We start from the raw sequence: 19,269 nt of genomic DNA on the forward strand, positions 1-19,269 counted from the left end.
CGACCAGGTCCTAGGGCGCCACATCTCCATGCGGCGTACACGTGTGTCCGTGATTGCCGCACGGAGACATGTCTGTTTTTTTTCTGGCATCACTGATGTCCCACATATCACACTATGGTGTGGTCAGTGAAACACATACCAGAAAAGCACGGACATTGAAAATTAAAAGCATTTTTAACTCACCTTCTCCAGTGCTGCTTGTCTCCAGCCTCAGCTGCCTCTGCTTCAGAGCCAGCTGCTTATTCTCACCTTCTCCAGTGCTGCTTGTCTCCAGCCTCTGCTGGCTGCTGCTCCAGAACCAGCTGCTTATTCTCACCTTCTCCAGCGCTGCTTGTCTCCAGCCTCAGCTGCCTCTGCTTCAGAGCCAGCTGCTTATTCTCACCTTCTCCAGTGCTGCTTGTCTCCAGCCTCTGCTGGCTGCTGCTTCAGAACCAGCTGCTTATTCACACCTTCTCCAGTGCTGCTTGTCTCTAGCCTCAGCTGCCTCTGCTTCAGAGCCAGCTGCTTATTCTCACCTTCTCCAGTGCTGCTTGTCTCCAGCCTCTGCTGGCTGCTGCTTCAGAACCAGCTGCATATTCTCACCTTCTCCAGCGCTGCTTGTCTCCAGCCTCAGCTGCCTCTGCTTCAGAGCCAGCTGCTTATTCTCACCTTCTCCAGTGCTGCTTGTCTCCAGCCTCAGCTGCCTCTGCTTCAGAGCCAGCTGCTTATTCTCACCTTCTCCAGTGCTGCTTGTCTCCAGCCTCAGCTGCCTCTGCTTCAGAGCCAGCTGCTTATTCTCACCTTCTCCAGTGCTGCTTGTCTCCAGCATCTGCTGGCTGCTGCTTCAGAACCAGCTGCTTATTCTCACCTTCTCCAGTGCTGCTTGTCTCCAGCCTCTGCTAGCTGCAGCTTTAGAGCCGGCTGCTTATTCTCTTACATATTCATGTATGCAGGCAGAGCCGACTTGGAAGTAGTTGCAGCGGGTCGGCAACACAGCAGAGCCGAAGAGTTAAGCACCAAGGACAGCAGGAGCGGGGACAGGTGATTATATGTCCATGTGCAATCACAGACACGGATCACGTATCACGTATTCCACATGGACAACCCACGTGTGCTGTGAATCACGGAACACGGAGGGACATATGTGATTTTTACACGTCAGTGAAAAAAGACGTTTTTCACTGATGTGTGAAACAGGCCTAATACTGGGGCTGTGTTCACACGTAGCGTAAATACTGCATTTTTCTACTGCTTTATTTCTGCACGTTTTCTCCTCTTTAATTCATGCGTTTTGGAGGTAAATGTGAATCCACGTTTTTAATGCTTGTTTACTACTATAAAAAAGCTTTGATTCTGCTCTTAAAAATGGCATTTTTTTATCTGTATTTTTTTCAAGCTCTACATAGAAGTCTATAGAGAATAAAAAAGCACCAAGACCGCACAGTTCAGCACATCTTTAGATGCTTTAGGGTGGAGATTACATTAAAAAAAGGTACCTTGTTCATTGGACTTGCATGCATATCATTACTAAGTGCCCCACGCTATGTGATCCATTTCATCAGCGGCTGTCTTTCCATAATATTTATGCACTTTCTGCACATTGCACTGTGGGTAACATTGATGCAACCTTTGCATTAATCCCGCTGGTGACATTTATCAGTGCACTTTTGTGCAATGTGCATGGAACGATAATGCCATATACAGTGCCTACAAGTAGTATTCAACCCCCTGCAGATTTAGCAGGTTTACACATTCGGAATTAACTTGGCATTGTGACATTTGGACTGTAGATCAGCCTGGAAGTGTGAAATGCACTGCAGCAAAAAAGAATGTTATTTCTTTTTTTATTTTTTTTTTTAAATTGTGAAAAGTTTATTCAGAGGGTCATTTATTATTCAACCCCTCAAACCACCAGAATTCTGTTTGGTTCCCCTAAAGTATTAAGAAGTATTTCAGGCACAAAGAACAATGAGCTTCACATGTTTGGATTAATTATCTCTTTTTCCAGCCTTTTCTGACTAATTAAGACCCTCCCCAAACTTGTGAACAGCACTCATACTTGGTCAACATGGGAAAGACAAAGGAGCATTCCAAGGCCATCAGAGACAAGATCGTGGAGGGTCACAAGGCTGGCAAGGGGTACAAAACCCTTTCCAAGGAGTTGGGCCTACCTGTCTCCACTGTTGGGAGCATCATCCGGAAGTGGAAGGCTTATGGAACTACTGTTAGCCTTCCACGGACTGGACAGCCTTTGAAAGTTTCAACCCGTGCCGAGGCCAGGCTTGTCCGAAGAGTCAAGGCTAACCCAAGGACAACAAGGAAGGAGCTCCGGGAAGATCTCATGGCAGTGGGGACATTGGTTTCAGTCAATACCATAAGTAACGTACTCCACCGCAATGGTTTCCGTTCCAGACGAGCCCGTAAGGTACCTTTACTTTCAAAGCGTCATGTCAAGGCTCGTCTACAGTTTGCTCATGATCACTTGGAGGACTCTGAGACAGACTGGTTCAAGGTTCTCTGGTCTGATGAGACCAAGATCGAGATCTTTGGTGCCAACCACACACGTGACGTTTGGAGACTGGATGGCACTGCATACGACCCCAAGAATACCATCCCTACAGTCAAGCATGGTGGTGGCAGCATCATGCTGTGGGGCTGTTTCTCAGCCAAGGGGCCTGGCCATCTGCTCCGCATCCATGGGAAGATGGATAGCACAGCCTACCTGGAGATTTTGGCCAAGAACCTCCGCTCCTCCATCAAGGATCTTAAGATGGGTCGTCATTTCATCTTCCAACAAGACAACGACCCAAAGCACACAGCCAAGAAAACCAAGGCCTGGTTCAAGAGGGAAAAAATCAAGGTGATGCAGTGGCCTAGTCAGTCTCCTGACCTTAACCCAATTGAAAACTTGTGGAAGGAGCTCAAGATTAAAGTCCACATGAGACACCCAAAGAACCTAGATAACTTGGAGGAGATCTGCATGGAGGAGTGGGCCAAGATAACTCCAGAGACCTATGCCGGCCTGATCAGGTCTTATAAAAGACGATTATTAGCTGTAATTGCAAACAAGGGTTATTCCACAAAATATTAAACCTAGGGGTTGAATAATAATTGACCCACACTTTTATGTTGAAAATTTATTAAAATTTAACTGAGCAACATAACTTGTTGGTTTGTAAGATTTATGCATCTGTTAATAAATCCTGCTCTTGTTTGACGTTTGCAGGCTCTAACTTATTTGCATCTTATCAAACCTGCTAAATCTGCAGGGGGTTGAATACTACTTGTAGGCACTGGATATATTATAATATAACATATTTAATATACTTTATACCAATTCTTACTGATAGGGACTTTAGATTGTGAGCCCCAATGGGGACCGTGTTGCTGATGTATGTTATGCGCTGTGGAATTATTGAAACTATATAAGTGAATTAATATTATTTTATTATTGTTGGGTCACAATGTATGTTCACCTCTAGGTCCAATTGAAGCATTCTGTTTTTATATCACATAATCTAATTAATGTGTGGACTTTTTAAATGTTGCTTTAACCCCAGTGAGAGCCATTCAGAGACTGCGAATAGCTCTCCCTTGGGTGCCTGCACACATCATGCAGTGAAGCAAGCCTGTGGGTTGTGGATGTTGTTTCATGGCTGATATATCCAAGGAAAAGCAATACTTGGCTGAGCAACCTGATGTTGTACGCACACTTGTTCAACACTATTTTTACGGAAAAATGAGAACGTTATGGCTGCTACGACTGTGAATGGAAGAGCAAAAAAAAAATCCTTATATCCCAACTAGAGATCAGCAGAACACGCAGATGACGTTGCACCAGTTCTGGTTAATCAAAAGCCGCACCGGTTATCTTTTCTGTGGCCCCTGGGTAGATCTCTAGAGAGTGCAGTCCATGGGCCGACAGCCAAATTTTGCTGTCTTTCCAGCTCTTTAAACCCACACTTGCATTACACACATGCAGCGTTCACTGCTGAACGCTGAGGGCACGTGCACAAAAGGATGGTGTTCATCTGTGGGCGGAGTTAGCACGCAAAGTGCTCCCATCCTATAGATGAAGAGGAGCAGCAGTGCCAACATCCCCCAGTTATGTATGTGAACCCCCCACAGCAGCATGTCCACTCCTCCAATGTCTGTCCCTACCCAAGTAATGTGTATGCCCCTTCCAGTGCTCCTCCCCCCAGTAACTTGTATGCCCCCCAGGGATGTCTATGCCCCCAGCATCCCCTGTGATGTTTTTGACCCCAGTCCCTCTTTTGATGTAAATCTTGTAGCTCCCATGCCTCCTGTGATGTACACTGTGTGGAAATTTATTAGGCAAATGAGTATTTTGATCACATGATAATTTTTTATACATGTTGTCCTATTCCAAGCTGTATAGGCTTGAGAGCCAACTACCAATTAAGTAAATCAGGTGATGTGCATGTCTGTAATGAGGAGGGGTGTGGTGTAATGACATCAACACCCTATATAAGGTGTGCTTAATTATTAGGCAACTTCCTTTCCTTTGGCAAAATGAGTCAGAAGAGAGATTTGACGGGCTCTGAAAAGTCCAAAATTGTGAGATGTCTTGCAGAAGGATGCAGCAGTCTTGAAATTGCCAAACATTTGAAGCGTGATCACCAAACAATCAAGCGTTTCATGGCAAATAGTCAACAGGGTCGCAAGAAGCGTGTTGGGCAAAAAAGGCGCAAAATAATTGCCCATGAATTGAGGAAAATCAAGCGTCAAGATCTCATTTGCCACCAGTTTGGCCATATTTCAGAGCTGCAACGTTACTGGAGTATCAAAAAGCACAAGGTGTGCCATACTCCGGGACAAGGCCAAGGTAACGAAGGCTGAAAAACGACCACCTTTGATCAAGAAACATAAGATGAAATGTCAAGACTGGGCCAAGAAATACCTTAAGACTGATTTTTCAAAGGTTTTATGGACTGATAAAATGAGAGTGACCCTTGATGGGCCAGATGGATGGGCCAGAGGCTGGATCAGTAAAGGGCAGCGAGCTCCACTCCGACTCAGACGCCAGCAAGGTGGAGGTGGGGTACTGGTATGGGCTGGTATCAAAGATGAACTTGTGGGACCTTTTCGGGTTGAGGATGGAGTGAAGCTCAACTCCCAGACCTACTGCCAGTTTCTGGAAGACAACTCCTTCAAGCAGTGGTACAGCAAGAAGTCGGTATCGTTCAAAAATAACATGATTTTCATGCAGGACAATGTTCCATCACATGCATCCAACTACTCCACAGCGTGGCTGGCCAGTAAAGGTCTAAAAGATGAAAAAGCCCCCTTGTTCATCCTGATCTGAACCCCATAGAGAACCTGTGGTCCCTCATAAAATGTACAGGGAGGGAAAACAGTACACCTCTCGGAGCAGTGTCTGGATGCTGTGGTGGCTGAAGCACGCAATCTTGATCAAAAACAGATCAAGCAACTGACAGAATCTATGGATGCTAGGCTGTTGAGTGTCATCATAAAGAAAGGTGGCTATATTGGTCACTAATTTTTTTGGGTTTTGTTTTTGCATGTCAGAAATGTTTATTTCTAAATTGTGTGCAGTTATATTTTTTTACCTGGTGAAAATAAACAACTGAGATGGAAATATATTTGGTTTTTATTAAGTTGCCTAATAATTCTGCACAGTAATAGTTACCTGCAGAATCAGATATCCTCCGAAGATAGCCAAATCTAAAACAAAACCACTACAACTTCCAAAAATATTAAGCTTTGATATTTGCATAAAAATCAGAGTGAAGAGGGGGTTAATGCCACGCATCAGCCAAAATGAAGATGTAGCACGTTGATGTTATAAACGTATTCTTTTATTCCATCGGTCTACGCGTTTCGAGGATATACCTCTTCTTCAGGACCAGTGCATCAACATAGTATCATGTTGATGCACTGGTCCTGAAGAAGAGGTATATCCTCGAAACGCGTAGACCGATGGAATAAAAGAATACGTTTATAACATCAACGTGCTACATCTTCATTTTGGCTGATGCGCGTCATTAACCCCCTCTTCACTCTGATTTGTATGCACATCCACGTGGGGCTGCAGCAGACGCTATCATCCTATGCTTTATCAGTGGTTGTGACTATCACAACCTTTTCAGGTGAGTGTATTTTTCCTGATATACCTCACTGATCTGTTGGTATTACACTATCAGCGCTCCTTATTTTTCAGTTTAAGCTTTGATATTTATGAGTCTTTTGGGTTGAGAACATAGTTGTTGTTCAATAATAAAAAAAATATCCTCTAAAATACAACTTGCCTAATCATTTTACACACACTGTAAGTACAGCAGTCTCACTGTGTACTGTGCGGCCTGCTGGGCTGGCACACAAACAGAATAAGGCTATGTGCCCACGCTGCGGATTTTGCCGCGGATTTACCGCGGATTTTCCGAAAATCTGCAGCAGCGGCACTTCCAAGCCATTTCAATGGCATTTTGGAAATGCTGTGTCCATGCTGCGGATTTTTCCGCGGCGGATTTGCCGCGGATTTTGATCCGGAAAAATCTGCAGCATGTCAATTATTGTTGCGGATTTTGGTGCGGATTTTGGGTATAGAATGGGGAAAAAAAAAATCCGCATCAAAATCCGCGGTAAATCCGCGGCAAAAATAAGGTGCGGATTTGCCGCGAAAGTCGCGGATTTTCATGCAGAAAAATCCGCAGGTACATTCTACCGTGGACACATAGCCTAAGGTGCACTTCCTGGGCCACTGAAAACCTGGAGGTGGCTTTGCGCTCAGCTCTAAAAAAAGTTTGAGGTTTTTACACACAATGCATAAACCTGTATTTTTCAATGTTTTGCTTGGAATATACAATTGGCTTGCTTGCTACGGTATATAAAAGCACCTGTGTGGAATAGTTTTTATTTTCTCTGCTGCTGTATACAAAAGCATCGTTTTTTGTGCAGAGCTACCTGTTCTGAATACTTTATTTGCTGAAGCTTCATGATAGATTTTTTTTTCAAAAACCATTGTCTAATATATTTTTTTAGGCCTCTCTCCTCATGTCCATTTTTTGCCTTGCACAAAATGAGCTGTTTCAAAATGATGAGTTTTTGCTGAGCTATAATACCGTGTCCCAAGTATAAAAATATATGTAGTAATGTTTAAATGTGCAGATTTGTGTTCCCTTTATTTTGTTCTTATTTCAGGTCTATGCCCGTCGCAATCTTTTGGATACGGTTGAGGTCAGACTGGCGTAAAGCATTGGATGCAAGATGCTAGTCACACTCTGCACAGGATCTGCTGTGAGTGTGAGCCGAGTGTCATTTACTATGATCCGATTTATGTGCATGCGAGAATCAGAGCACAGGTGAGGAGGAGAGAATAATCTCTCCATCTTCACCATTACCTGTATCTGTGTATATCTCACTGATGTCATCAGAGTGCAGTCCCATGTTTCACATGAGCCCCTAGACCTGTATTACCATGCTTGGGTGTGCAATACTCAGAACGAACAGTTGCACACGCGGACGGAATCGACTCGTGTACCGAGTTAAATGAAAGTTAATGGGAAGAGTTCCCAGAAAAATGCTTGAGTTCCCCTTGACTGCCATTATACTCTGTACACGAGTTACAGCCATCCGAGAGTCCAACTACTTATTAGGCCTCTTTCACACGTACGTGCCTCTGGTACGTGTATGGTCTGTTTCCTCACATACCGTAGACACTACACACGTACACCTATGTCTTCCTATGGTGTCGGACACACGTATGTATTTTCACGTGGAACGTGTGTTCGTTCCGTACATACGTGTGTCCGTGTGTTTCTCACGCCGACATGTCCGTTTTATCTCCGGCATCACGGGTGTCACATGGAACGCAATCGGGTCACACGTAACACACACGGACCACACAGATGTGTTCCGTGTGACACGCACCGGAGAAAAGACGTGTCTGCGAGAAAAAAACCAAAACATCACCTTCTCCAGCACTCCTGTCTCTGCCGCTGCTGTCACTTGCTTCTGACCGCCGCTCATTATGCTAATTGAATATTCACTTCACTGCGGCCGGAAGCAGCAGCAGCAGGGAGTCGGCAAGACCGAATACTGAAGTTCAGCACCACGGACAGCAACACCAGGGACAGGTGAGTAGAAAGTTCCCTTTCTCCGTGTGTTATCACGGATAACACACTGAGAACACACGTAGGCCATGCACACAGCACACCGAGGGCAATACGCACCTTTGACAGAATAACATAGTTTTTTGAGAATTTAGCAAAAAAGAGTATATACACACACTCTAGGAAACTAAAGTATGATCTCCAGCACTTCAAAGAAGGTTAAAAATATTTATTGAGGTTCTATTAAAAAAGATCCATCGATCATGGAAACAGTGAGGGGGGACACATTAAGAGAAATCCAACATGTTTCAGCTAGTAGAGCCTAGCACCACGGACAGCAACACCAGGGACAGGTGAGTAGAAAGTTCCCTTTCTCCGTGTGTTATCACGGATAACACACTGAGAACACACGTAGGCCATGCACGCAGCACACCGAGGGCAATACGCACCTTTGACAGAATAACATAGTTTTTTGAGAATTTAGCAAAAAAGAGTATATACACACACTCTGTACAGTCACAATTGCATTGATCCACAAAATAAAGATGACGTTATTTATACCAAACTGAGGTGAAGTTATTTCAAATAAGAACTAGACTTGCTGGGTTGTTTTTTTTTTTTTTGCTTAATAAAAAGTTATAAAAATGTTATATTGTCAGTGAAATTTACATTTTGTCATTATAAAAAAAAAAAGCTATCATACCACTCTGCTGAGAGAACATTGTCAGGGCATTGCGTTTTTTGTGTTTTTGCTGCGGTGCATTTTTGGGGAAAAAAAAAAGCTGCTGTCTGTGAAAATATAGCTCTCAGAATATGGTGACAGTTGACTTATCATAGAAAAGTTATAAAACATTTATCAATCTGGTACCATCATAATTGTACAGTGCCAAAGAATGAAGCATGTGACCGGAGCTTGCCACGATGCCATTGTATTGTATTGCACTGTACTGGAGTGTGACGGATCCGGCAAAGCGGCAAAATGCCGGATGTGTGAAACCGGCCTAAAGGCCGCATTACACGCTGCGATATCGGTGCCGATATCGCTAGTGTGGGTACCCGCCCCCATCTGTTGTGCGACACAGGCAAATTGCTGCCCGTGGCGCACATCGTCCAGACCTGTCACACTACTTACCTGCCCGGCGACGTCGCTGTGACTGGCGAACCGCTTCCTTTCTAAGGGGGCGGTTCGTTCAGCGTTACAGCGACGTCACAGCTGCGTCACTGAACCGCCGCCCAATAGAAGCGGAGGGGCGGAGATGAGCGGGACGTAACATCCCGCCCACCTCCTTCCTTCCGCATAGCGGCCGGGAGGCAGGTAAGGAGAGGTTCCTCGTTCCTGCGGTGTCACACGGAGCGATGTGTGCTGCCGCAGGAACGAGGAACAACTTCGTTACTGCTGCAGTAACGATTTTTGAGAATGGACCCCCATGTCACAGATGAGTGATTTTGCACGTTTTTGCAACGATGCAAAATCGCTCATAGGTGTCACATGCAACGGCATCGCTAATACGGCCGGATGTGCGTCACCAATTCCGTGATCCCAACGAGTTCGCATTAGCGATGTCGTAGCGTGTAACGCCCCCTTAAGGCTATGTGCCCACAGGACAACGTACTCGCGGATTTTACCGTGGAAAACCCGCAGATTTATCTGGATTTTCTAGATAGGTCCGGAGGTTTACGCAAGTACAGACACTCCCCATGTTATTCTATGGGATTTGGGGACTGCTGTATCAATGCTGTGGTATTTGCGGCTGCGGAAAATGCTGCGGATTTCCCGCAGACGCACATATCTGCATGTCAATTATTCATGCGGAAATATCTGCGAAATTCCCACTTTTCAACTATGGAGATAGAGGCCGGGACTTCCGCAGGTAATTCCGCACTTGTCCCAAGTAACGCAACAAAAATGCTCGAATCCCGCAGCAATGGATAGCTGCGGATTACGGAGAGCAGCTGCGGGAAACCTGCGGCAAAGTCCGGGGGTACATTGTCCCGTGGGCACATAGCCTAATAGTTTCAGCCACAAAGAAACAGTGGAAGACAGGCTGCTGTAAAGAGTTAAAGGGGTTGTCCACTCTCTGGACGCACATATGGTACCGTGTTTCCCTGAAAATAAGACCTAGCAGGAGTTTTCAGGGATGCTTAAATATAAGACATCCCCTGAAAATAAGAGCTAGCCGCAGTCAATAATGAAGTGTCATGCAGCGGTGGGACTGCATGAAGATTACGCCGAATCTGGAGGGGTATTTGGGGATTAATAAAGTGGTGAAAGAGTGTTTTTGTCTTTTATTCAAAATAAAGTATTTTTTGGGATGTATGTGTTTATTTACTTTCACTTACAGGTTAATCATGGGGTGGGTGTCTCATAGACAGCGCTCTGGCAGCGGACGTTCCTCCATCGTCGCGATGGTTACTTGATAAACATCCTGTATCGGCGAACTACAAGAACCGAGAGGCCAGCCTTGGAACGAAAGGTAAGGTAAGCATAATATGTGCGTGCGTGCTTGTGTGTGTGTGTGTGTGTGTGTGTGTGTTTGTGCATGTGTGGAATGACACCATAGGGGACCAGGATGGGACATTGAACAAGTTGTGGAACGAATTATCTGAGCTTGCATTATTTCCTATGGGAAATTTTGCTTTGCTAGACGAGTAACTTGGTTTACATGTACACTCCCAGAACGGATTGTTCTCGTAAACCAAGGTTCCACTGTATTCAAAAAAATTAGAAAAATGAACCCCAAACACCTGCAAAGGCTTCCTAAGCATTTAAAATGGTCCCTAAGGAGACTTTCACTGCTAAATAGTGCGATTTTAAAGTACTTGGAAAACCGCTCAGAACAGCGCTAGGAAAATAGCCGTTTTGTTACAATGTACGCCTATGGACTTAAAAGCAATAGCGCTTAAGGCCACAATCACATCAGCACAGTTCCTGAGTGCTTTTTTCAGGCACTGTAAAAGCACTTGTGAAAAGTGCTATGAAAAGCGCTGTTGTGAAAGCAGCCTAAGGGCTCATGTGCACGTTGCGTACTCGCATGCATTTACGCTGCGTCTAGCACTGCAGTGTAAATGCATGCGTCCTGCGTCCCCTGCACAATCTCTGAAGACTGTACATGATATGATGCGCATGTTGCTTTTATGAACGCAGTGATTTGAGTGCTAAAATTTTGACCCAAATCCGTGCGTTCATAAAAGGAGCATGTGAATTATTCCTATGGATGCAGCTCCCGCTCTGCCTATGGTGGGGGCAGCAGCCAGAGCGCATGAAATCGGCTTTTTTTTTTCTAAAAAAACCTGTATTCATGCATTCTTTTTGCAGTGATTTACCGCGCACATGTGCTGTCAAATCGCTGCAGAATATTCAGCAGTTACGTGCGCATGAGCCCTAAGGCCAGTTTCACACAAGTGCTTTTTTTTCAGCGCTAATCATTGTGCTCTTCCAGTGGCGATTGGCGCTGCAAAATAGAACATGGGACTTTAAAATAAAAAATCTGAAGGAAAAGCCGGCACTTTTCGAGGAAGCATTGACTAAGGCGGGTTTTACACGCTGCGAGCGTGATAGCACCCTCCCCATCTTACAGCCGATATGTGGTGATCGCTGCTGCATACAGCTGTGGGTGTAAGGGTTAATCACCGTGGAACTACACTGTAGAGTTGAATTTGGCGGCTTTCCCGGCGGTGTAAGGGTTAATCACTGTGGCACGCCACCGCAGCCTTGAATATTGGGTTTCCAGGCGGGCTGGCGGTGTAAGGGTTAATCACTGTGGCAGGCTGGCGGTGTAAGGGTTAATCCCTGTGACACTCCACTCTGCAGTCTTGAAAATTGGCGGGTTTCCTGGCGGGTGTGGAGGACAGGCAGCGGGTGCACGAAGCTCGGGAACGCGGCCAGGAGCAGGTGGGCGGATCAACAGAAGAGGAGGCGTGGCAGGAGAGGAGGAGGCGGTAGCGGCGCATGCGCAGTAAGCGATGCGAATTCTGGACTGTCGATTATAGCCGCTAGTAAACCCGTTTGCTGCCTAAAATGGCCGCCATCCATTCCAGGGACTACATTTCCCATGATTCCGCGCCTTCACAGTAAGGGCATGATTCAACGCAGCTATTTACTAGGCGTAACTTAACCCTACTAGACATGGCCGCGTCTGCATCCTAACTGGGAATGACGTCACACTCTGTCTCTTCAGCAATTGGCTGGAATTTCTTACTCCCGCCATTCAATGAAAAGTGACCGTTGCCTGAGGAGAAAGGAGCTGCACGGCGAGTCTTGAGGCGCTCACTACTCAGCGGGACCCCCCGAATTGTAACATGGCTACCTCGACCCCACCACGCGGGGCCTCCACACCGCTCTCTCCAACTCGCATCACCCGGCTCCAGGAAAAAGAGGAGCTGCGGCATCTGAATGACCGCCTGGCCGTCTACATAGACCGGGTGCGCTCCCTGGAGCTGGAGAATGACCGGCTGATGCTGAAGGTGTCTGAGAAGGAGGAGGTGACCACCAGGGAGGTGAGTGCCCGGCATGTGGCGACAGGTGCGCTGTCCCTGGGCCGCCCTGGGCGTGTGGTCCTTAGCGCCCATGTGTGTGACATCTCGTGCACTATAGATTAGCAGAGAACTTTCCCCTCGGCTGTGGCAGGTGCGGCGCCCGCTGTCACCACTGTCTTGTGCTGGCGCCGCCGCCTGGCGTGTCAGGGTATAGCATGGCTTGTATTGGAATGTGTGGGGTTTTTTTTTTTTTATTTCCCAAGTCCTTTTATTTTTTTATTAATGTTCAAAGTGTGGAGTTAATCTGCAGGTTAATAGCATTCTGAGCCTGCCCAGCGCCTTCACATTAAATCTGGGAGGAAACAAACTTTAAGCCTCTCAGCAGCGATCCGGCTTCTGTCACCGCACCAGCCCAGGTTCAGTCACCGCTCTATGGAGAGCACTGGTTGTCACCGCGCCCCTGACACTGACTGACAGCCACTTATTAGAATCAGCGGTCAGTGCAGGAGGCGACAGCTGCCACTCTCCATACAGAGCGGTGACCAAACCTTGGAGGGCACCGCCCCACGACTGACACCTAAACGCTGCTGGGAGGAATAAGGTTCACTTCCTTCTGGCAGCGGGGTTTAGTGTGCAGGTCCAAACCTGCAGATCAACCCCAAATCTGCAAGTTAGTAGTTTTTTTTTTTTTTTTTTTTTTACATGTGGCAGGTTCCCCTTAAAGGAGTTGTCCGACATTAGCTTAACAAAATTTTTTGAGTTTCTGTGCTGTATTGTCATATAAATCACACCTACATTGTTATTTTTTATTTTCTAACTTTTGTTCCTCTTGAATTATCCCTTTATTCTCTGCAGCTTCTTGTTTACATTCAGATCCAGCAAACTGACCACTTCCTGTGCAAAACCTCAGTCAGAGCTGTCACCACCCAGCCTCAGTGTACAGCCTCACCCCCTGCCCGCACATTCCCTGTCAGTATTCTGCCCCTGCAACTGACCTGGTATCGCTACAGCATTGCAAATAACAGCCCCACATATGGCTCTGTACCACACACACACACACACACACACACACACACACACACATGGCTCTGCACACGCACACATATGGCTCTGCACCTCACACGCACATATATGGCTCTGCACACGCACACATATGGCTCTGCAAACCCCCCCCCATCCCCATCGGGAACACATGTGGAGTACACTCACCTGTCCTCGGTCCCCACCGCTCCTGCACGTTCGCACGCTGTCTGTGCTCTGACGTCACCGCTGTGCTGAAGAGAGCACAGACAGCGGGAGGGACAGTGATGAGAAGCAGCGCTGCGCTGCTTCTCATCAGCACTTTCAAATGTACCGGCATCAGTGATCTGTGATGCCGGTACATTAGAATGTGCGATCCTGGGCAGGGGGCCTGGTGCTGGCGCTGACACCACGGCAGCTGCCGCCAGGCCCCGCCCCCAGGTTACGGACCCCACAGCAGTGCAGGGGGAGGTTACTGGAGGTGTGGGGGGAATGTGTGGGAGGGTGCAGGGAAGGGGGGCAGGGCTTATTGCACTGTAGACACCCAGCAGGGAGGCGACATGCTGTTCCACATTTGCATGTCAACATGGCCCTGCCCATGTTGACATGAAATGACCGGAAGCAGCAAAATCGCGGCAGGAGCGGTCACATGACCGCTCTGAGCCGGGGGAGAGGGGCTGACAGCAGGGCAGGTAAGTGGTCTCTATCTACTTACCTGCCCCAATGTAGCCCAATAGGGAAATAAAAAAAAAAAATGTCAAAGAAGCCGGATAACCCCTTTAAGGAAACATACCCGCCCTTCCCCCTTATTCTTGCTTTTGAAGATGCCTATTCCACTTCATATAGTGGCAGACGCCAAGTAGTTTATTCACCAGGGTGGGGTAACACCATTTTAATTTTTATTTATATATATATATATATATATATATATATATATATCATTTAAAAAAAAAAAAAAAAAAAAGCTTTAGTTATTACCACATAAAGTGACACATTAGATTTAATGGGGCTGTGTGGAGCTGGCACTGCTTCCGGGCCCGCTGTAGTCTGACACTTCATAATCTAATAAGTCATAGAGCAGGGGGGTGCACAACAGTTTTAATATTTTGGGTCCAAGGGCCACATTGCTATAGTGAAACAATCCCAACGGCCGCAATAAAAAAAATTAAAGGAGTACTTACATGAATGCATCACCAGAGCCACCGTTAGCACTTTAATAGATCACTAGAATCCAGTTTTAAAGGGAAACTGTCACCGGTTTTTTGCCCTATAAGCTGCTGTGGCCATCACTGGTGACAGGTTCCCTTTAAGCATTTTTATGAGAAGGACTTCAGGCTACAAAAACTCAGTTTAAATTAGCATTTGTTCACACTGATTTTCTTGGAGCAGAAACTCTTGAAACCCTCCTCAAATGCTTAAAGGGAACCTGTCACCAGTTTTTTACCCTATAAGTTGCGGCCACCACCACCGGGCTCTTATATACAGCATTCTAACATGCTGTATACAAGAGCCCAGGCCGCTGTGTAGACACTTTATAATAGTTACCTAAACCGGTCGCTGCGGTGGATGTAGCTCAGATGAGCGTCTTCATTCTCCGGTGCCTCTTTCGGCCATCTTTGTCCTCCTTCTGAAGCCTTGGTGCATGACACGTCTACGTCATACACCGTCGCCGGTCCCACGCATGCGCACTACAATACTTTGGTCTGACCTGCTCAGGGCAGATCAAAGTGCGACTGCTCAGGACCTGAATGCCGGCAAGTATGGATAATGTCGGACGTGTCATGCACCGTGGCTTCAGAAGGATGACAAAGGCGGCAACAAAGATGGCCGAGAGAGGTGGCGCCAGCACCGGAGGACAAAGACGTCCATCTGAGCCATATCCACCGCAGCGACCGGTTTAGGTGAGTATTATAAAGTATTTTTTATGTTCTACACAGCAGCCTGCGCTCTTATATACAGCATGTTAGAATGCTGTATATAAGGGCCCGGTGGTGGTGGCTGCAGCTTGTAGGGTAAAAAACTGGTGACTGGTTCCCTTTAAGCATTTGAGGAGGGTTTCAAGAGTTTCTGCTCCAAGAAAATCAGTGTGAACAAATGCTAACTTAAACTGAGTTTTCATAGCCTGAAGTCCTTCTCATAAAAATACTCAAGTTAGAGATTTAAGATTAAGTTTTAACATAGCCATGAAGCACTTTATGGATTGCTACATGTGTAGAAGAACAGGACTACTGTCAGCACATGAGTGCGGCACCAGAACCAAAGTAGGTACACAATTGCAGCATCAGGAGCACAATCAGTACTTGACCAGCGACAGAACCACCGTTAGTACATGAATGCATCACCAAGCATAGTGCAGCGATCAACTGAAATGTTAGGTTAGCCCCATAAACAATTGTATTGCTTGAACCTTCAATTCCCAGTATGTCCTTAACAATGGGAAGGAAATGCTGGAGTTGTTACCAGCTATGATCAGACTGATGAGACACAATCAGTATCCCAAATAAACATTTATATGCAGGTACCTTTTTATAGGTAACCTCTCTGATTGGAGTAGTTTCCGTCCCTTTTGTCTCCATGTAGAACATATGCCAAGATGAGCTTTCATGCCCAAAGCTAGTCTCTGCAGATTTCCTTCTCTGTTCTGCCTTCAATAGTACTTGCCGACACGATTCTCTTGAGACCGGTGTCACCCTTCCGTGAGAAGGCCACAGAAAAAACATGTAGCTGCACGCTCCTGTCGGAGAGTGGCAGGCCATGCAGAGTGACGAGATTTGATTCTTGCGCGAGTCACTCACAAGTGACACTTTTATCTTTAGGTCGGTATCATACTGTCCATATAAATAAAAATATCACATTCTGCACCGCTTAATAAATTGTCCCTTATTGTGCTTCTGACACAAAATATCCCTCCCCTCACACTGCCCCTATCCATAAGGTCAGGGCTGACATTTCCGCTGCTCCTGTGGCAATGTCAGCAGCGTGATTACCTCATCACACTGCTGCACCTTGGAGCGGAGGCTGACAATCTCTTTTCTGCTCTGCCAGAGTGGTGGTGTTCAGGTTTTCAAATGTATTTACTTCTGAGAGATGTGAATACATTTGAATAATGGAGGTAGGGAATGGTGACTGCCAGACAGGTCTGCGGGCCACAGCAAAGCCTTTAATGGGCCGTATCTAGTGCAGCCCTGTCATGGAGCATTAAGGGGTTAATGTAACCTAATGCACTGTAACCAACATATTACTAAGCAGTAGGCCAAAAAATTAAAGGGGAGGAAAGAAAATTAATTGCTAAATAAGATTTGGTAGACATAGAAGGCACATCAGTTATTCAGACCTGATGCCATTGTTGGTCATAATAAACCCAGCTGAAATCATTACATTGTTTCCCCGAAAATAAGACCTATCAGCAGTTCAATAATGAAGTGTCTATGCAGGGGTAAAAAAGTTAGATACCGTAGGACACTTCATTAGAGAAATCAGAAACCCCCGAAAGAGAGGAAGACCCCCCACGATCATACTCGCCAGACGCCGACCGGGAGCAGGGGAGCGCATCAAGGACCTGAAGTGGGAAGAACACACACACAACTCACTCTCACTACAGATCACATCCACACTCGCCACATCCAGCAATATCGCTTGCTTCTCGACGGCGTAAGGACCTGTGACACTGTGCGTTGAGCTTCCAGGACTGTGGAAGGATCACAGGGTCAGAAGCAAGTGATGGCACTGGATGTGGTGAGTGTGTGCGTGTGATTGTCCAGTTATGTGCGATTTTGTGAGTGTTTGTTCTAATGTTTAAGTGTTGGCCAGAAGCAGGGGAGGATGGCGTACAGCATACCTGCTGGGAGATCTGGGAAAACACAGACGTCCGAGCTGGTAAGTATGACTATCCTGGGAAGGGGGGGGTCTGCATTTTGTGGGGGTAAACTTATCCCCAACCATGTTTTCCTGAGAATAAGACCTCCCCTGAAAATAAGACTTAGTGCTTTTTTTGGGGCAAAAAAGTCTTATTTTTGGGGAAACAGGGTACATCTGCAAACGTTCTCCAGCCAAATTGATACAATACACTGAACATTCTCCAGCCAAATTGATACAATACACTGAACATTCTCCAGCCAAATTGATACAATACACTGAACATTCTCCAGCCAAATTGATACAATGCACTGAACATTCTCCAGCCAAATTGATACAATGCACTGAACATTCTCCAGCCAAATTGATACAATACACTGAACATTCTCCAGCCAAATTGATACAATGCACTGAACATTCTCCAGCCAAATTGATACAATGCACTGAACGTTCTCCAGCCAAATTGATACAATACACTGAACGTTCTCCAGCCAAATTGATACAATACACTGAACGTTCTCCAGCCAAATTGATACAATGCACTGAACATTCTCCAGCCAAATTGATACAATGCACTGAACGTTCTCCAGCCAAATTGATACAATACACTGAACGTTCTCCAGCCAAATTGATACAATGCACTGAACGTTCTCCAGCCAAATTGATACAATACACTGAACATTCTCCAGCCAAATTGATACAATGCACTGAACGTTCTCCAGCCAAATTGATACAATGCACTGAACGTTCTCCAGCCAAATTGATACAATGCACTGAACGTTCTCCAGCCAAATTGATACAATGCACAGCACACTTGGAAAGCTGCACAATGCAAATTAGGTTATAGGTCACTATATAGATGAAAATCCACCGGTGTTAACCTACGCACTATAGGGAGAATGCTTCTTCTCGTTTACCAAGCTGGATTAAAAAAAGAATCTCCCTGGATTTGTGCTATCTTGTCTGAGTGCCCCTAATGATAAACCCTGACTCCAGCAATGTGTCACCTATTAAGGTCCAGTCACACTAAGCAACTTACCAGCGATCCCAACAACGATAGGGATCGCTGGTAAGTTGCTAGGAAGTTGCTGGTGAGATGTCACACTGCAACGCTCCAGCGATCCCACCAGCAACCTGACCTGGCAGGGATCGCTGGAGCGTCGCTACACGAGTTGCTGGTGAGCTCATCAGCAACCAGTGTCCAGCCCCCAGCGCCGCGTGGAAGATGCTGCGCTTGGTAACTAAGGTAAATATCGGGTATCCAACCCGATATTTACCTTGGTTACCAGCTCACGCAGCTACACGTGCACAGAGCAGGGAGCAGCGCACACTGAGCGCTGGCTCCCTGCTCTCCTAGTACAGCACACATCTGGTTAATTAACCCGATGTGTCCTGCAGCTACATGTGCACAGAGCAGGAGCCGGCACTGACAGTGAGAGCGGGGGAGGCTGGTAACAAAGGTAAATATCGGGTAACCAAGGACAGGGCTTCTTGGTTACCCGATGTTTACATTGGTTACCAGCCTCCGCAGAAGCCGGCTCCTGCTGCCTGCACATTTAGTTGTTGCTGTCTCGCTGTCACACACAGTGATGTGTGCTTCACAGCGGGAGAGCAACAACTAAAAAATGGCCCAGGACATTCAGCAACAACCAACGACCTCACAGCTGCTAGCGATGTTGCTTAGTGTGACGGGGCCTTTAGGCTGCTTGCTGCAGGTAACAGGCTGAAGTGATCACATGCTTGAGTACATACATGACTAAGGCTACGTTCACACAGGGCATCTTTTGCTGCGTTTATGGTGCGTTTTTGAGGTCACAAATATGCACCAAAATTCATGCATTTTCTT

At 46.3% G+C, this 19,269-nt stretch overlaps 1 protein-coding gene across 1 annotated transcript in view; it reads left to right on the forward strand.

The window, feature by feature from the left end:
* The first annotated feature begins 12,251 nt into the window (after positions 1-12,251).
* Positions 12,252-19,269, forward strand: part of LMNB2 (lamin B2) — a 134,472-nt gene continuing 127,454 nt past the window's right edge. The window contains exon 1 of the mRNA XM_075352436.1: positions 12,252-12,569. Coding sequence (XP_075208551.1) covers positions 12,372-12,569 — 198 coding nt within the window. The 5' untranslated portion in view covers positions 12,252-12,371. The remainder of the gene's footprint in view (positions 12,570-19,269) is intronic.

This window comes from Anomaloglossus baeobatrachus, chromosome 1, assembly GCF_048569485.1.
Source record: "Anomaloglossus baeobatrachus isolate aAnoBae1 chromosome 1, aAnoBae1.hap1, whole genome shotgun sequence".
Lineage (NCBI taxonomy): Eukaryota > Metazoa > Chordata > Amphibia > Anura > Aromobatidae > Anomaloglossus > Anomaloglossus baeobatrachus.